This window comes from Rhinoderma darwinii, chromosome 1, assembly GCF_050947455.1.
Source record: "Rhinoderma darwinii isolate aRhiDar2 chromosome 1, aRhiDar2.hap1, whole genome shotgun sequence".
NCBI lineage: Eukaryota > Metazoa > Chordata > Amphibia > Anura > Rhinodermatidae > Rhinoderma > Rhinoderma darwinii.
This window is the reverse complement of record NC_134687.1, coordinates 605,589,288-605,609,805: the sequence shown is the minus strand read 5'-3', so window position 1 is coordinate 605,609,805 and position 20,518 is coordinate 605,589,288. Positions and strand designations below refer to the sequence as shown.

The window sequence follows — 20,518 nt, the reverse complement described above, 5'->3', positions numbered from 1 at the left end:
AAAGAGCAATTCTCTAGCACAGGCCTTATGATAGGCCACCATGGCCACCCCACTCAATCATAAGGCACGGGGAGGGGAACCACATCTCCCAACAGAGTGGAGGATGAAACTGGCCACACCTGACCCATGTGCCTCCCAGCACAGGTTTGGGGGGGGGGGGGGAGCAGCCCCTGAGGAGCAGGCAGGCCTGAGAGGGGGATTGGGACTTAATCTGGTGGGAGGGTGGGTAACACGTTGCGGCCTGCCACTGGTTGCTGCACATGGCAGTCCCAGGGCTGATGCATTAAATGTCTTAGTCCTTCCTCAGCAGATCCTCCAGCCATGTGGTAACCTCAGACACCACCCGCTGGGCCACTTGATGCATCAAATCTTCAGCCACGCTGGAAAAAGTCAGAAACAGGGGTCTCCTCACTACAATGGAGTGTGACTTCAAAAGTGTTACTTCACTCTGCAGCAGAAGTTAAGAAGGGCTATGCCCTTGAACTCAACCCTAACATCCCTCTAACCATGCCTCCTTTAAACCTTTTATCCAATCCAGCTACTAGACATTGTTTATTTTAAAGGGTATGTGCACACACACTAATTACATCCGTAATTGACGGACGTATTTCGGCCGCAAGTACCGGACCGATACAGTGCAGGGAGCCGGGCTCCTATCATAGTTATGTACGATGCTAGGAGTCCCTACCTCGCTGCAGGACAACTGTCCCGTACTGAAAACATGATTACAGTACGGGACAGTTGTCCGGCAGCGAGGCAGGGACTCCTAGCATCGTACATAACTATGATGCTAGGAGCCCGGCTCCCTGCACTGTGTTCGGTCCGGTACTTGCGGCCGAAATACGTCCGTCAATTACGGATGTAATTAGTGTGTGTGTGCACATACCCTAACAATGTGTTATCCACCTCCTCTTCCCTGCAGCCCTCCCTATGCAGTTCAGCGCCACCAAGAACTTAAAAATCCCAGCTAAATATGAGCATCTGGAATGACTGGTCTACATTTTATGGCTCAAAAGACATAGAATCACACTTACCACAAACATAACGAATTAACACCAGGTCATAAGAAGCCATAGTTCACACATCGGGCCAACAAGCAGATACCTTCTCGAGATCCGGTGCAAATATAGCTCTATATATGTGTTTTTCAATTCAAATAAATATGCTATCTAGACAGTTACTGATTAGTTGTATTAGTCAGCTAGTTCCCCCAAGGGGAATATGTTTAACATGACTTGTTATTGTGTTACTACCCCACCCAACCCTGTTTTTTTTTTCTGTATCCCACCCCCCCCCCCCCCTAGAATACTTTAATACAAAAAAAAGTAAAAAAATAAAGAATTTACAAAAAAAAAAAAAAATCCCAGCTAAAATTATAACAGGAACAAGTCTGCAAATTTACAGGATATGGCAAAAATGTCTGATTGGGACCCTCTATTGGGAGAATGGGGCTCAATAGCAGGAAACAGCAGAGGTACAACTGTGTAGCGCTTCAAATCTATGGGAGTTACAGAATCCACTAAGCATTGCCGCCTCTCCTGATATAACTACCACTAGCCGCCTTAGCTTGATCGAGGATCTACCATTCTTCCATAGACCATAAATGTCTAAAGTGGGAAAACCCCTTTAACTGTGATTTTGCAACAGTGCTAATCAGATCTAGCAGCAGACAGTTGAGAACTGCATTCGATAAGGGATAAAAAAAAAATAAAAAAAAAATAATATGTTCCCTGTATAAAGCTGTAGGTGCAGTGGGCTTCTAGCAGTCTATAAGTGCCATTAGTGGGTCTGTAATACAACCGGTTACGCTTTTCAATTCTAACTATTTAGTACAATTATTTTAATGGATACAACAAAAGTGAAGTTTCACGCATATGTAAAAACCCTTTGGTTTCTTGTTACAATCCCCTGCCCCCTCTTCCTTCCAGGGGCATATTTGCCAATGTTTTGGTGCATTATTGGTGCCCGAGTAACCTGGAAGCAACATTTGAAGTAGAGGAGCTGGAGTGGATGGACACCTTCATCGTCAACTCTAATGGATCGTAATAAGGAAGAGTATTGTCTATGATGGACCAAGTCTAAAATGAAACCACACACAAGTCATTCTAACTAAAGTTATTTTTATTTTTTAATTTTTTAAACACTTTCATAAAAAATAAAAAAATTAGCCCTGTGAATACACATACAAGTTCAGAATAAATAAAACCACATACAAATTCATTATAATATACAGAAATGTCATAAATTAAGGTCATGATGGAGGTTGTAGTTACATTAACTTACTTCAAAGGGGAATGGCTGCTTTTAAACTTTGCAGCAAGATCTATGTACAATGTATATACAGGTATTTACAATGCATGTACGAGATGGACAACAGGGAATCCTCTGCTCAAACATCATTCCAAGGTTGAGGTCACCTTGATCAGCGACAAGCATCATGGGATTTCAATCTTCCCAGTACACTAAAACCGCAGGCTACCCATACCTGTAGCGCTAGAGACCCCCCCTCATCTATTACAGAAAAAAAATCCCAATTGACCATTTTAAAATCTAAATTCATATTCTGGATGGAATAAGAGTCAAGCCAAAGCTCCAATAGATCTGGTCAGCACCCAACAATATTGTCGAGACGCAATGATGTCACTTAGGTTAAAGCATGGATGCAACATGGAAGATCATGGAAATGCACAGGGGAAGAAACTTCTTGGAGTCCATCTCGAAACACATCAGTAATGTTCATGGATAGAAGGGAACAGGCAGATGGGGAAAAAATAAAAAATTGATTGACTGTATGCCATGTGATTGGGCCACCCCACAGCTCAGCAATACTGACAACTGGATCTTCATATACAATGTTAACCACCATTATAAATTAAAATTACTACACAGATTATACAGTCCTTGCCATAGTTCACACTATAAAAATATATAAATATATAAATCTCTAGATTGACTTTTACAAATTCAGAGGGGGTAAAATAATGAGCGATTAAGTTGGGGGCCTTCTTAGTAGCAGGTTTGTAACATACAGTAACAGCAGCAGATTGGATTAATGAGATCATAACAAATTGTCCTTTCATGAAAAACTTCCTTCTTCATAAGAATTCTTCTATGGAGAGGGGAATGTAAACGTCTTCAATGTCTCCATGAAAGGACCATTGTGGGGAGGGGGGGGGGGGGGGGGGGAAAAAAAGGCCCCCCCCCATTCGGTCAATGACTGCATCATCTCAAAGACTTAAGACATTTTCATTTTTAAATAAAAATAAGCAGCATAATTCAGTGCTTTAGAGACGTTCCCATGTAAAGTTCCGCCTGGTTGTAACGTCTTCCCACAGTAAGATTAGATGATTGCAGAACTCACGTGATGGATCCGTGCCATTATAGATTCACCCTAACGGATAAGAAATTGAGTCAATTAAAGGTTTCAGTTCGGAAACAAGGATATTCAGATAATAAAATGTTAAATATCACAGGAGGTGGGTGTTCTGGAAGCGCTCTACAAAGTCCACAGTGAACAGGTCCCACCCAGAGGGATAGCCAACAGGAAAGGCAACTGCCCTAGGCCCACTTACATGGTGGGACCACTTAGACGTATTACAATAATGCCACTGTGGGCCCAATCACTGTCACAAGGGGTGCAACAGCTTGCAGGGGGAAGGGATTCCCACTTCATGCAAGGCCTGTGCCACAGCGCATAGAAGGTCCGACACTGGGCAGCATCATGGCAGTTATATGCGACCCAGTGCAAAAACTATCCAGCGTCAGGACCTTCTACGTACTGCTACACAGGCCTTGCCTGATGTGGCTGCATGTCGGGGTCCGATTTAGGGGGTCTATGCTGGGATGGCACAAAGTGGGTATTACTGCGTAGGAGCACTATTACTTTGTGGGGCAAGTATATAAGAAGCATTAATGCAACAAATTTATGGATGGGCCACAGTCATGAAGGAAAGTTGCGCAGGGGGCTCCTCCAAGCTGAACTTCTGCACCAGGGCCCATAAGCCTTTAGCCACTACTATTAATGGAGAGGATTGTGTGGGGCCACCAATGGGAACTTTGGAACTTATGAGTGGCCCTTAAAGAGGCTCTGTCACCAGATTTTGCAACCCCTATCTGCTATTGCAGCAGATCGGCGCTGCAATGTAGATTACAGTAACGTTTTTATTTTTTAAAAACGAGCATTTTTGGCCAAGTTATGACCATTTTTGTAATTATGCAAATGAGGCTTGCAAAAGTCCAAGTGGGTGTGTTTAAAAGTAAAAGTCCAAGTGGGCGTGTATTATGTGCGTACATCGGGGCGTTTTTAATACTTTCACTAGCTGGGCGCTGTGAAGAGAAGTAACATCCTCTTCTCTTCAGAACGCCCAGCTTGTGACAGTGCAGATCTGTGACGTCACTCACAGGTCCTGCATCGTGACGGCCACATCGGCAGCAGAGGCTACAGTTGATTCTGCAGCAGCATCAGCGTTTGCAGGTAAGATCGACTTACCTGCAAACGCTGATGCTGCTGCAGAATCAACTGTAGCCTCTGGTGCCGATGTGGCCGTCACGATGCAGGACCTGTGAGTGACGTCACAGATCTGCACTGTCACAAGCTGGGCGTTCTGAAGTGAAGAGGATGTTACTTCTCATCAGAGCGCCCAGCTAGTGAAAGTATTAAAAACGCCCCGATGTACGCACCTAATACACGCCCACTTGGACTTTTGCAAGCCTCATTTGCATAACTACAAAAATGGTCATAACTTGGCCAAAAATGCTCGTTTTTTTAAAATAAAAACGTTACTGTAATCTACATTGCAGCGCCTATCTGCTGCAATAGCAGATAGGGGTTGCAAAATCTGGTGACAGAGCCTCTTTAAGTCATCGGTAAAATTATACCCTTTAAGAACGCTGTAACAGGTTCAATGGTAACCACATTTGTGATCTATGAATGAGGGTATCTAAATTCTTACCGCTTCCGGGTCTTTACTTCCCAGCCATCTTTACATTTTTCGAACACCAGTTCGCCACCAGGAGTTATACGGCTTTCATGAAAATCTTTCAGACAGAACGTAAACCTAAAAAAAAAAAAAAAAAAAAAAAAAAAATAAGTTGCAATGTTTTGACCTCATAGTAATTACAATAGCTAAACAACTTTTACCATGCAGTCCATGATAGTACAATGGGTGTCCAGTAAGAGGCCCTTCATACTATAATAAGGGAGGACTGGAACAGCGGTCCCCCCGCCCCAATAAGCTTAGCAAGCCCTTATAAGAAACGTCACATCTATTTGTAGACTGATCATCCAAGAACAGAACCCTAGGATGTGGTCACATCAATATGTTACAGAATCATCTCATGGTTGACATGACTAATTCCACACTAGTCGGTCCATTATTACATTTGGCTAATCTAAACATGGCCAGTTATAGGCGACCATAGCAGCTCTACTCTCCTCGAACAGAACAGATACTCACTTTTGCTGTGTTTCTCCAGACTTCACGCGGATTCGACGGATGTGTAGTTCTTTTTCGCTGCCCTTGGAACCAAACCAATAACTGGAGCTCCACAGACTGAACCACGTTTGTTTAGTTCCTTCCCACTTCAGCCTAATAGTTAGAAGATCACCAACATCATCTTCATTGTAAACCAAGAAAGTGTTCGTGAAGTTGTAGCCAATATTCTCGGGTCTGAAAAAAAAAAAAAAAAAAAAAAAACACGATTTTTTTAAATAATTAAAGTTTTAGGTGAAGTCAGATTAAGGATGGAGCTCAGATATAATACAACGGATGCTACTTGTTCGGCCAATACTTACACAGTTAAGGACAGAGGGATGGAATCATTCATAGTTCCAGCCAGGATGATGGAGAAAGTGGGTTCTGTAGACTCCTGCTCATTCATGTAGTTGAAGATATGCATTTTGAGCTGGTAGTGGTAAACTGCAAGAGGATATTAGATCGTAGAGGTCAACGATATGACAGGGACAGGTGACATTACTAGATCATTGTCCAAAATGAAGGACAACTAAATATAGTTTAGTTTCTGATTGGTTCCGAATAAATCTGCAGTACAGTTCCATTATAGTCACCCTCTTACCCAGAATCACTTCTACAAAAGCCCTAATAGCATTTTCCTGAACTGTTGCAAATCCATAAGTTTACAACGAAACCTTTTGCATTGAGATATGGGAGAAACCAATCTGCAAATAACGGTGCAAAAATGAGGCAGTGCCAACCAGCACCCATTCTACATGTGATTTATAGGCAGCATAACGCAAGATCACATGTTCCCAATCTACAAAGAAAAAGGCGGCTGCAGAGTTACAGGCGTCAGCCTTGTAGGCTATACATCGGACATCTCTGGCCCCACTAATCTTTAATTTCCACCCATACAGCATAGTCTGTCTTACCTTTGTATGGCATCTGTGCCCGGGTTTTCAGGTACATTTTGCTATTTCTCTTACTGGTGCTTTTCTTGGCATTATAACCAATGGCGTTACATCTGTTCTTGCGACAACTCAGGCAGATTCCTTTTTTGAAGCGATTGGAGTCTGTACATTGGAAGGCAAAGCTCTCCTTGTCTTTGTTAATGAGAGAATCCACAAACAGATGCACAGAACGCTCGTGTTCACACTTTACAGCGTCACCAATGTCTAAGCGGTAAAGAGAAAACATTTAGTATAAAAGAATGACAATCAGAGAAAGGCTTAAAGATAAACTCCAGTATTATAGTAGATATATTCTTGTACATAGGGGGCAGTATTATAGTAGTTATATTCTTGTACATAGGAGGCAGTATTATAGTAGTTATATTCTTGTACATAGGGAGCAGTATTATAGTAGTTATATTCTTGTACATAGGGGGCAGTATTATAGTAGTTCTATTCTTGTACATAGGAGGCAGTATTATAGTAGTTATATTCTTGTACATAGGGAGCAGTATTATAGTAGTTATATTCTTGTACATAGGGGCAGTATTATAGTAGTTATATTCTTGTACATAGGAGGCAGTATTATAGTAGTTATATTCTTGTACATAGGTGGCAGTATTATATTCTTGTAAATAGGGGGCAGTATTATAGTAGATATATTCTTGTACATAGGGGGCAGTATTATAGTAGTTATATTCTTGTACATAGGAGGCAGTATTATAGTAGTTATATTCTTGTACATAGGGAGCAGTATTATAGTAGTTATATTCTTGTACATAGGGGCAGTATTATAGTAGTTATATTCTTGTACATAGGAGGCAGTATTATAGTAGTTATATTCTTGTGCATAGGTGGCAGTATTATATTCTTGTACATAGGGAGCAGTATTATAGTAGTTATATTCTTGTACATAGGGGGCAGTATTATAGTAGTTATATTCTTGTACATAGGAGCAGTATTATAGTAGTTATATACAAGAATATAACAACTATAATACTGCCCCCTATGTACAGGAATATAACTACTATAATACTGCTCCTATGTACAAGAATATAACTACTATAATACTGCCCCCTATGTACAAGAATATAACTACTATAATACTGCTCCCTATGTACAAGAATATATCTACTATAATACTGCCCCCTATGTACAAGAATATAACTACTATAATACTGCCCCCTATGTACAAGAATATAACTACTATAATACTGCTCCCTATGTACAAGAATATATCTACTATAATACTGCCCCCTATTTACAAGAATATAATACTGCCACCTATGTACAAGAATATAACTACTATAATACTGCCTCCTATGTACAAGAATATAACTACTATAATACTGCCCCCTATGTACAAGAATATAACTACTATAATACTGCTCCCTATGTACAAGAATATAACTACTATAATACTGCCTCCTATGTACAAGAATAGAACTACTATAATACTGCCCCCTATGTACAAGAATATAACTACTATAATACTGCTCCCTATGTACAAGAATATAACTACTATAATACTGCCTCCTATGTACAAGAATATAACTACTATAATACTGCCCCCTATTTACAAGAATATATCTACTATAATACTGCTCCCTATGTACAAGAATATATCTACTATAATACTGCCCCCTATGTACAAGAATATAACTACTATAATACTGCCCCCTATGTACAAGAATATAACTACTATAATACTGCCCCTGATGTACAAGAATATAACTACTATAATACTACTATATACCAGAATATAACTACTATAATACTGCCTCTTATATACAAGAATATAACAACTATAATACTGCCCCCTATGTACAGGAATATAAGAGGCAGTATTATAGTAGTTATATTCTTGTACATAGGGAGCAGTATTATAGTAGTTATATTCTTGTACATAGGGGGCAGTATTATAGTAGTTATATTCTTGTACATAGGAGCAGTATTATAGTAGTTATATTCCTGTACATAAGAGGCAGTATTATAGTAGTTATATTCTGGTATATAGTAGTATTATAGTAGTTATATTCTTGTACATCAGGGGCAGTATTATAGTAGTTATATTCTTGTACATAGGGGGCAGTATTATAGTAGTTATATTCTTGTACATAGGGGGCAGTATTATAGTAGTTATATTCTTGTACATAGGGGGCAGTATTATAGTAGATATATTCTTGTACATAGGGGGCAGTATTATAGTAGATATATTCTTGTAAATAGGGGGCAGTATTATAGTAGTTCTATACTACTGCCCCCCCCCCCCCCCCATGTACAAGAATAGTAATATCTTTTCCATAAAGGGCAAACAGTGACAGACATTTTGGATGATACAGGAATATTCAGGAGAAGACAGGCAACCATTTAGTGACATCACTGAGATGAAACACATTCACATACATTCCAGCTCAAATAGCCATAGCACTCAGTATAAACAAGATCTGCCCAAACAGAACATTTAGATACTCAATGAAAGGTGTACAGTATCAGAAGAACCTTTCAACTTTTCTTGCCTACAACTTATTCATGGAAAACTTGGGTGAATATTTTCCAGTAAGTAGTAAGGGTTTATACAGCCACTATTACATAGATGGTAAGTCAGAGCTCCTAGCAGATGTCAGGTTTGGCTCAGTAAGGTGTATAGGACCTATTGAGGACAAAAGACGACCTTGTATGAACGATAAAAATAGATATTTTGTTGAATCAAGCTAAAATATACAAACATGTACAGGTAAATAAAAATTACACCTTCACAATGGAACAGAGCAAAAAGATGCAGTGCGCATAACAAAAGTACAGACTGTGTCAAGGTCCTATACAGAATCAATACATAATAGAATGTAATTTAAATCCAATCCAAATCTTTTTTCTCTGTTCCATTGTGAAGGTGTCATTTTTATTTACCTGTACATGTTTGATAAATATATATTTTGTTGAATCATCAAGCTAAAATATACATTCATACAAGGTCGACTTTTGTCCTCAATAGGATCTATATATTGGTGTTACACGTACCATTACATTTAGGGTTGTTCTAGGTTCCGTTTTCTTTCACTAAGTTGTATACAGAAATTCTGGCTTGAAACATGCTTTTTATATTACTTACTTCCATAGGCCAGTGCACCGATAACATCCGACAAACCACAGCCTGGTTGATAATCACCACCATTTGGATATATGTCTATGTGCCCAATAGGCATCTTGATGCCAATGCTGACTCCTAGCGCCTCTCTGGTGTAAGTGTGGAGAACATCTACAAATTCAGCATCATCAGGAGAGAGACGTTTGTGAGCTTCTACATCTTCAAACATTGGTCCTGCTGGATCCAAGCCTGGAATGCAAGTTATGGAGCAAATGTTCACATTCCTTATGTCAAAAAAAACATATCAGCCCACGACAGTGGACATTCCTAAAACGCATACCAGTCCAGAAAAAAAAACTAATAATTTCCATAACCTCACCAAGTCCTTTGGAAACCCTATACAAAATTGAACGTAAACGCATTAACGGTATAAACGCAAGTATATATCCTCATATCCATTGATAGGTTCAAAGGAAGGGATGGCAAAAGTCTAGAAGCAATATTGCTTTAGGTGATCTTTTAATTCCATCTTTGACCAACAAAAACTCATAAGCTCGTGATATTTCGTTTTCCAGGATACTTCAAGACTGTATTATGGTCTAATGTTCCGATCAAGCTTACTAGGTATTTAGATCAATCTAAATAGTTGAGGATCTGGTAGATACAACCGTACATACCTGTAATGCGGCCAAGCGTTCCCTGGACATAATTTCCTGCAAAGCCTGCCACGTGTGCACCAAGACTGTAGCCAATAATATGGACGTTTTGAAGAGACATATTTCCTTTCTCCTGGAAGACAATAGGTATGATTTAACAAATTTGGACATTCACTATGTAGAATAGTAACGCTAGTCAAATGTTAATTGGCGGATCAAGCCAAGACTTATGCCTCATGCACACGAACACATAATAGACAACCTTGACCATAAGGGTAAGTGCACACACAAAATCAAAAAAAGTCTTTAAACACGGAGCGGCTTTCAAGGGAAAACAGCTCCTGATTGACATTTTTTTTAAGCCACTCGCGATTTTCACTGCGTTTTTGAATGAATGAAAAACGGCTCCAAAAACATCCCAAGTAGTGACACTTCTTTTCACGGGTGTCTTTACGTGCAGTTTTTGGAAGACGAGGCGTAAAAAAGACAAACACCCCGCCGGAACAGAGCGCCGTATTTCCCATTGAAATCACAGGGCAGATGTTTGTAGGCGTCCTGCTTACATTTTTTGAGGTGTAAACGCCCCAAAATATGACTGAAAACACTGTGTGCACATACCCTAACTGTATAGAAGTAGTAGTAAATGCAAATGTTTTCAGATAGCACAGTATGTAAATAGTGAATCCTTCTCACCTGTAACCAGTCTATCAGAATGGCAGTTTCTTTCCCAACCAACTTTGTGTTATTGACGGCATCAGGGTAGAGTTGATGAGCAAGAGCCATCCAGTCTACGACTATGATGTTGGCATTTTGCTCCCTCTGCTGAAGAGCCCCCACCAGCTTATGTAACCAACCCTCGAACAGTCCAGACATCTGAAGACAAAAGATTAGAGGTTTAGCAATACAAGGATGTCCGCCAAGTGTCTTCTGGCAAATGTAATATATTAGGGACCCAACTGGCAAGCACTACAAGTCAACTGTGTACAGATGTCACTAGAACTACACCAATGGGTTTACCCTATGACATGGTTTGCCCAAATATTTCTTGGTCTAAGAGTATATTCCAAAAAACTCAATTTAATAGATCAACCAATTATAACCTACTTTCCATGTAAAACCACACCTTGCAGATATTGCATTGAAGTTTACAGTAGGTATCTCGAGAACATACCGTCCAGCCATGGATGACAATGAAAGTCTTTGCCGACGAGTTGTAGTGACAGTTCTGCAGGCATTCATCATGTTCTGGGTCCAAGTAACACCCTTCATCAAGATTGGCAGAGAAGCGGGCATTGAACTGTATATTTGGTTTCTTAGGTGTCAAGTCTTCATCAGCATCTTTCAATAAGTTAGCGATTGTGTCATCTGCATGCAATGAACAGGAACATTAAACTGCCGGACTTAATCACCACAATAGAGCAAGGCATGCTGGAACTATCTGAACTATTCAGCTTGGTTAAAGACCATTGGCTACCCATCTACCCTAAAGGGCAGGCCTCCTCTTACAAAAGCTGGTTACCCTTCCCTTGTCATGTTTCTCATCAGGTCGACTAGTTGTATTCTATTGTTTCACTGTAAAGGAAATTCATTAAAACTTTTAAGACGCTGTCGAAGAGAATCTCCACTGCCCCCTAGCTAGAACATAGGTACTGCCCCTACACTCCGGTATATAGAACCCATAGTTTTAGCTGCAGGCACATAACATGACTAATACAACCACAAAGGAACATTACAACCATTAATTACAGAAGCCAACTCTGTGAGAGAATGGAATGACCCACTTGTCTTAACCATGAGACTTTACCAATGTAGTCATTAAAACATAAACAAACAAAAGTCACAGGAATGGTGTTGTAACCACAAAGTATAAGTGTATATATATATATATATATATAAAAAAAACTAGCTTTACTGATCACAATTGATGTGCTCACCCTTTTCCTACCAGCGGCTATAATGAACCTGGCAGCCAAATAGTTACACAGCTTCTGAATAATTAATTGCCCCCAACAGTCTCACCCCCCCCCACCCCAATTATCAACCAGCATCTATTTCTGTGGGCGAGTTACAGGTGCACAGTACAAGTCGCTCTTTTGTTGCAACGTGTCGCACAGATGTCTTATTATACAAAACGCAAGAGGACAAAGTGGAAGCTTTAATTCTGTAGAGCTTATTCTACGCCAGATTGGTCTCCGATGTCTGGAGCCACCACCATGTGCTTTAATAATCTCCAAGTCCCATTGTTTCCCCGACTCCCTTCTGAGGAGAAGTAATACAATTAGCATTGTGCGCCTACGGTACGATTATAGATCTAGTAGAGAATAAACTACACATGGAGCGGAGGAGGGGGGGGGGAATTCAAATTATTCAACATTTTCAGAACCAATAGCCCATCAATGAGACAAAACTATTTTTTTGTTCATGGTCTACCGAAAAATCCACAACAGTAGAATTATAATTAACTTATGCATGTAACGATTGCACACACACACACCTATATATATATATATATATATATATATATATATATATACACACACACACACACCTATAATATATATACACACACACAACTATATACTAAAAAAACAAAACTATTTATTCCTTCCTCTTGTCTCATCACATCAAGTGCAATTGAGGATCACAATAGACACTTGTACAACCCCAATACACAGGGGATGGGTATAGCCACGTGTACCATGTAATCCCCATTCATTCTATGGGGGGGGGGGGTGATTGTAATAACTCAGCTCTCCAGGTGATCACACATCCCAATTAGTAAAGTGAAGAAGTTACTCACCTTTCAATATCCCTTCCTCTGCCAGCACAGAGGCTTCTCCAAGTGGCACTGTCAGCACCAGACACATCCACATCAACCCATATAAGAGGGGCATAGCTGCTGCCAGTCAACACCAGATCCTGCAACAAGTAGGGCTCTCTGGAAATATCGATCTGTATTGATTTGGAGACCCGCAGAGCTCCTTGTAGTATTCAGCAGCGCTCCCTCCTCACATAGAGAACACACAGCGATACAATGTAACAAGCTGCACCGGCCGGTTAATACTCCAGCGCTGGTCACATGACCCATCGGCAGACCGCTGCCTATTTATATAGGTTCACAATGCTGCGCTCTGATTGGTCACACCTCTCACACGCCCTTTTATAAAGGGAGTGCTTGCAAAAAGTGAATGGAAAATAATGAAGGAGTCGATCTCCGAGACAAGAAGCCAAACAATGTCTGCAGACTGGAAACTGGATGACACTGCACAGCAGCACATCAGATGAACACATTAGGAACGTAGTGACATCAGAAGGGAGGGAGGAATCCATACTATGGCACTGCTGGCTCCTTATCGAATACCTTATATAAAGAATGAACAAAGTTAAGCCACTGCATTCACAATTCTGCAGGCTTCAGAGCTGAAATCTCCAAGAATGTACTGATTTTCTGTGTTTGTACATAGCTGGCAGTTGTGATTTGTATTCTGGAAACTAGGTATTGTGCTGTAAGATAAACTAACTGTCCCCCCTGGTCCCGTTCACATAGATTTTAGCACAAATGACATGCCGAAATGTATATAAAATTTGGCAACAAACGCATGTAAGTGGGATTTCTGCAACTCATTCACCTGCACAGAAAATTTCCAGGCAGGATTTTGGCTGCGTGGTGGAAAATAATCTGCAGTGGTAATAAATAGTATGATAGCCCCACAACCGCAGCACATCAGCAGCAGAAATGTGAACAGAGTGTGAACAGGGCCTAAAAGCTCAGCTGTTACACAATGTATGGTGTGAAATGGTAGATGATGTTGGTCATGAGTCTGTCAGCCGATGCCCCCTATAATTACTAGAACTAATATTGTGCCCCTTTAGCTTCAGTTTACTTCACGCTGCTATTTTGGTGTGTGAAGACCCCATTAGACAGAGCGGTGCAGTCCTTTCATGCTAGCCGTGGGTGGGGGTCTCCGATCATAGATTTTCGCTGACTGAATAAGTTCAAATGTGCACATAACCTTCGCTGCATTTTCTTGTTTTAAACAAAAAGAAAATATATTCCTATCATTTTTACCCCCCAAAAAATGCCCCAACAAAACTGCCTGTGAACGCGCCACATGTAAACATACCCTTTAGGGTCCCCACAGACACAAAGTTTAAGCCACAATTGGATAAATGTTTAGTTTAAGTTTTGCTGCGGAAAATGTAATCGGCAAATTCGCAGAAAGCTGCAGGGAAATCCACCGCGGCAAATCCGCACCAAATCAGGCAGATTTTGGTGTGAATTTCCCTGTGTAAACAGCCAAATGTCTAAACTCACCTCCTCTGGCGCTCCATTGGCAACGCCTCCTCTCTGCACCCAGCCCCCGGCGATGATATGGTCGCTGCAGCGGTCACGTATCGACACGTCAGCGCTGAAGAAAAGGTCGGCAGTGTGTGGATAAAATCTCATCCACTTTCCTGTGTTGTGAAATTTATCAAGACGTGTATGCCACTTTTTACAGTACACGAAAACAAGTTGGAAATTTTGCTGCACACCTTTTTTGCAAAAAGTTTTTGGACTTTTTATCCTTTTTAAGCCTCTTATCACTTTTCAAAAAAGTGGGCTGGGCTTAGTGTAAAAGGCGGGGCCATAAATTGGCAGAAATTATAGCAAAAATCTACACGAGCTCGTATGTGGCAAAGAGTTTACAATATGGCCATCCTAGGATGCAACTAATTTATTAAGAGACATCTTACGCTAGCGGGCTTAAAACCGGATTCACACGAGTGTGTGCGTTTTGCGCGCGCAAAGAACACGGCGGTTTGCGCGCGCAAAAGGTCCATAACAGCTCCGTGTGTCAGCAGCGTATGATGCGTGGCTGCGTGATTTTCGCGCAGCCGCCATCATTATGACACTCTGTATGTTTGTAAACAGAAAAGCACGTGGTGCTTTTCTGTTTTCATTCATACTTTTTACTGCTGTTGCACGAATCACGCGCGTCACACGGAAGTGCTTCCATGTACTGCGCGTGATTCTCACACATCCATTGACTTCAATGGGTGCGTGATGCGCGAAAAATGCACAAATATCGGACATGTCGTGAGTTTTATGCAGCGGACACACGCTGCGTGAAAATCACGGACAGTCTGAACGGCCCCATTCACTAACATAGGTCCGTGCGAGGCGCGTGAAAATCACGCGCGTTGCACGGACGTATTATACGTTCGTCTGAATAAGCCCTAAGGGTAAGTCCAAACAGAGCGGCCCTGAACTGGCCGCACAACAGCACTGGCGCCATGGTCGGCGTGGCTGTCAAATAGCCTGTTAATGGCCGTGCGCTATTGTGAGTAAAACGTCCCTGTACCTGCAAAATCGTGCGGCCATTAATCAATACATCCTTTATGGCCGCATGATTTTACAGGTAAAGGGCCGTTTTACACGCAATAATTAACAGCCATTGACAGGCTAATTCACAGCCACGCCGAACTTGGTCCCGGCGCGGTTGTTGGCTGCGGGCTGGGTCAGGGCCACTCCGTATGGCCTTACCCTAAAGCAATAATGATTAAGGGGAAAAAAACGAAACAATCCACTGTGGAGTGCATTCACACCGATTTTTAGAAGATGACAAAATCGTTCATGTATCTTTTTGATAAAAAAAAATTTCCTATGAACAGTTTAAGGTAACCCCAGATGTAAAGATTTCATGCGTAGATAGTTTGATGTGAAAAAAATATTTTCACTTAGCCCAGGATCGCACACGCAGTTGTGATGCAGATTTTGGTGCAGTTTTTTGCTCCGTTCTCTTTTATCTAAATCAGGAGTGGACACGAAAGGAAGGAGATGCATCAGCCTTTTCTTTATACCTTTCGTTTTGAATCTACTTCTGGCCTTGGCTCAGAAAACTGAGCCAAAAACTGCATCAAAACTGTGTGTGTGATCCTGGACTATGATAAGAAGATCACAGTGTCTCCCACTCCTGGAACCCCCATTGATCATATATATTATGTGGGGGAACCCAGCGGCAATGACAGAGGCCTGAGATGTTTTTGAATCCTGACGCACCCCATTGAGTTGTGTTTGACATACACTTCACAAGATAAATGACTTGTTTTTACTGACTGTTCATGAATTTACTGACAGTTGGACTCTTGGTTTTGTTGAAGATAAATCTGTTCCATATATCTGCTTCTTTGCTGGTTATCGCTGCCATGACAGCTGTAGCGTGCAAATGGAAATCGGTAGTGAGAACTGAGACGGACATTACATCGTGGAGTGTAAACTCAGCCATAATGAGCCTGGAGAATCCCACAGCTGACAACCCCATATCCCTGACCTCAGCAGTCCTCCTCCTGCCGCTGTGTGTCATTCAACCCTGGTCTGTCCTTCCCAAACTAAAACACAGTCCTCGCTATACATACAGCGCATTTACTTTAACCCTGATATTTAATATGACACCTTCTCCAGATGTACACCCAGCAGGAGGGCCAGGTAATGTTCGCTCATGAACTCCTAACCCCTGAGGGTATGTGCACACGAGTGTTTTCAGACGTTTTTCGGGCTGTAAACGCCCCAAAAACGGAAGCTGAACGCCTACAAACATCTGCCCATTGAAATCAATGGGAAAAACAGCATTTAGTTCATAGCTCGGCAATGATCTAAGGCTTTATTCAGACGAACTTTGAAATCGTCCATGTGACAGACGTTTTTTTAACAGCCCTCACACGGCTGCGTGTAATTCTAAGGGGCTGTTCACACAGCTGTTGTTTTAAAGGACCACATGAACGGACCAGGAAAAAATTGGACATGTCCTTTTTTTTGTTCGTTTTCACGGATCCCTCAATAGACTCAAATCTATGAGTGATCCGTGAAAACAGGTCCCGCACGGGTGCAAATCGGCCGTGAAAAATGCAGTGAAATACGTGAAAAAATTTTCACGCCCGATTTGATACATATTCGTCTGAATAAAGCCTTAGGCCCCCTAATACCCTAGATTACTCTGTTTTTTTGTGGATAAGTAAATATGGATGCATTACGGATGCACTTCGGACCGTATTTACGGACACCCTTCCGTATATGCGAATTTACAGATGACTACGGATCCGTGTTTACGGATGGATGAAAAATAAGGTCGTCTGCATGGGGCCTTATGCAGGTAGAAAGACAAGGGTGTGCGTTCTAAAAAGTCAGTCCCTGGGACTACTATGGGGCAGGTACAGATTTTGATGCAGCTCAGGTAGCCCCATCCACTTCACTAAGGGCCTTGTGAACCTACACTGGGGCCCCCCCACACATAGCCGTAACAAGGGTTGCCTAGTGGGGGTGATCTAAAAAAATTTGGTACAAGCGTTTTATGGGGGTGTTTTTAGCGGTGCTTTTTGCTAATAGTGTGTTTTACTACCTGTGTTTTTTTAGGTGGCGTTTTTCACATTGCAAATCATGTAATTCAAAGATCATGCGATGCAAAAATTCTTCTTTGCAACACATGCTTTTTTCCCACAAAAAGAACACAAAGAATGGCCACCTAAGAAAAACACCATGTTTGTAGAACCTTTTATATATTCCCATTGACTTAAAGCATCTGGCCGCAGCACTTTTTGCTGCTAAAAATGCACCACAAAACGCTAAAAAATCAATAGTTACTGTCTTATTTTTGGAGTGCAGTTATAGCGCAGTTATTGGCAGGGTTAACTCCTTGTGCGTGTGGGCCCTTCAGTGACAATGTTTTCCCACCTTTGGATTGACAAGCATAGGACATGTTTACACTAAGGCTGTATTCACACGAGCGTGTGCGTTTTGCACGCGCAAAAAATGCGGCGTTTTGCGTGCACAAAAGGTACTTAACAGCTCCATGTGTCATCACATAGGATGCGCGGCTGCGTGATTTTCGCGCAGCCGCCATCATTATGACACTCTGTTTGGATGTTTGTAAACAGAATATGTGGTTGCTTTTCTGTTTACATTCATAGTTTGACAGCTGTTGCGCGAATCACGCTTGTCCCACGGAAGTGCTTCCGTGTGGTGCGTGTGATTTTCACGCACCCATTGAGTTCAATGGGTGCGTGATGCGCGAAATACGCACAAAGAACGGACATGTTGTCTGCACGGCCCCGTAGACTAATATAGGTCCGTGCGACGCGCGTGAAAATCAGGCGCGTTGCACGGACGTGTATCCCGTTCGTCTGAATAAGCCCTTACAGTCCTGATCATTGCTCAAAAATAAATGGAAAATGTCATTATGAAATATTCACAGTTTTCTCAGCATCAGCATTTTATAAACCGGCAGTGGAATTAACCACTGGTGAAATCTGTCAATTTATAATCTGTTTTCCGGGTATTTTATTGTTGTGGGAGTTGAAAGTCACTGGTACTGTGCGTTGATGACAAACACCTTCTGTTCGCTTTGTTCTATTAATCTGATATTTTTCTTGTTGGTTTGGTGGGGGAAGGCGGGGTAGGGGTAATATTTTGCTTACTGCACAAATTCCAGCTTAAAAAAATTAATTACAATGCAAAAAAAAGCTGTGAGAAAAGATTCCTATACCAATGCAATGTAATTAAAGGCGTCCTCCCTTTTACAAATCTTTCCACTAAATGATGGGGGTTGTGATGCAAATATCTGCTCCAACAGGAAGGGGTCCGGCCTTTCAGAGTGTTAGGTTCACGTCATTGGTCGGACCAGCCATCAATGCAATTTTCTTATAGTCTTAAAGGAGCGCTCCGAAAAACTGACACTGTAAAAAGTCTAATGCAGGGCCTGAGGGGGCGGAGCATGACACAAGGACATCCTCTATGGTGTTTTTTTTAACCCCCTCAGGCCCTACATGAGGCATAACACAATTGGGCAGATATACTAATGCTATCTTAGATCGAGACAGCTAAGACTTTGACCAGAAAGATGCGCCAAACTTATCACAGTGGTGAACGATAAATTTGCCGCATCTTGCTAGACATGTTAGACACTTTTATCTTTATTATATAACATCTGAGTTGCATTAGTTTACGCCTGTTTTTTGTGCGAAATTTTGCCACGCGTCAGCGCATTTAAAGCCACACTAGATACCCCTGAAAAGTGTCTAGTGAGTCGCAAACATCCATTCTTTTTGAATAAACAATACATTTGTCAATATTGATCTGCCCCAGGGTATTAGTTTTATCCAAAGTGTCCCTTAAAGATGAAATGTCAGAATATTCTAGAACCAAGGAACACTCATAATGTCCCTAGATCCAATGGCAGTGGCAGCAGAGCAGACGTAAAATAAAAAAAAATGCTTTTATTAAAAGGTGTTGTCCAGTTCCTAAAAATGTATAGCCTATCGTCAGGATAGGCCATCAATATTTGATCAGTCGGGGTCCAACTGCCTTTACGCCCGCCGATCAGCTGTTTTGAAGCGCTGCGGTCCCTTCAAAACAGCTGATCAGCGGGGGTGCCGGGAGTCGGACCCCGACCGATCAGATAGTGATGGCCTATCCTGAGGATAGGCCATCAATTTTTAGGGACTGGACAACACCTTTAACATGCGGCTTTTTTTTTGTGGCAAGGCTTTTCTTCACCTGAGATAGAGATTCAGTTTGCTGTCGTAGACCTTCATCTAAATGCCCTAAATACGGCAGCGTTGCCTGTTTGCCACCCCGGTCAATCACCACCTCGGACACCTGTCTCAACAGCTCCCCCTAGCTACTACCCTGCTTTTGACACGGTATATTCTGATAGTGATATGGCTTATAGGATACAGGTAGTAGCCCTCAGCCCAAGTGTAACTCTCAGAACTGGAGGCTTTTGAAGGTCTTATTAGGTCACCTGGATGTCATAAAGGGGTTCTCCCCGTCCCCAGCGTGACCCTTGTGTCCCCAGGAGATGCAGCCACCGCAGACATAAGTCTTAATACACATCATGTTTGGGTATTACGTCCCGTAGACATGCAGTAACATACATCTGCCATTGACTCCTATTGTAAAAAAAACAAACCTATATTGTGTGCTATACTTTTGGACTTATTTTTGTATACCGTTGTATTCAAAGTGTAGTCGATTATTCTTGCCAATACAGTTTACGGAACAATATCCCGTCATATACTGGCTTCGTTCACATCTGCGTCAGGGTCCCGTTCTAACGTTCCGTCGGATCTTCCCATCAGAACGGGACACTGACTGAAACAAACGGAAACCACAGGTTTCCGTTTGTTCACCATTGATTTCAAAGGTGACAGATCCGGTGCCCATGGTTTCCATTTGTCTCAGTTGTGCAAGGGTTCCGTCGTTTTGACAGAATCAATACCGTAGTCGACTACACTATTCATTCTGTCAAAACGGAGGAACCCTTACACAACTGAGACAAACGGAATCCATGGGCACCGGATCTGTCACTATTGAAATCAATGGTGAAGCAAACG

The 20,518-nt window shown here is 41.7% G+C and overlaps 1 protein-coding gene across 1 annotated transcript; it reads right to left on the bottom strand.

Moving 5' to 3' along the window:
• Positions 1-3,192: 3,192 nt before the first annotated feature.
• On the bottom strand, positions 3,193-13,325 carry LIPG (lipase G, endothelial type). The gene is made up of 10 exons (XM_075840943.1): positions 12,951-13,325; positions 11,322-11,515; positions 10,844-11,023; positions 10,172-10,283; positions 9,519-9,743; positions 6,389-6,631; positions 5,795-5,918; positions 5,457-5,669; positions 4,953-5,057; positions 3,193-3,391 (listed from the first exon to the last, which is right to left on the bottom strand). The coding sequence occupies exons 1-10, from the start codon at positions 13,042-13,044 to the stop codon at positions 3,379-3,381; spliced, it is 1,503 nt and encodes a 500-aa protein (XP_075697058.1). The 5' UTR covers positions 13,045-13,325; the 3' UTR covers positions 3,193-3,378.
• Between the last annotated feature and the right edge of the window lie 7,193 nt (positions 13,326-20,518).

Bases quoted from the DNA above. Each gene is read 5' to 3' on its own strand.
- LIPG (XM_075840943.1), bottom strand. From the start codon at position 13,044: ATGCCCCTCTTATATGGGTTGATGTGGATGTGTCTGGTGCTGACAGTG. The intron at 11,516-12,950 runs GTGAGTAACTTC...CATTGCATGCAG, and splicing joins AGAGGAAGGGATATTGAAAG to ATGACACAATCGCTAACTTA. The intron at 5,058-5,456 runs GTGAGTATCTGT...TTTTTTTTTTAG, and splicing joins TCTGGAGAAACACAGCAAAA to GTTTACGTTCTGTCTGAAAG.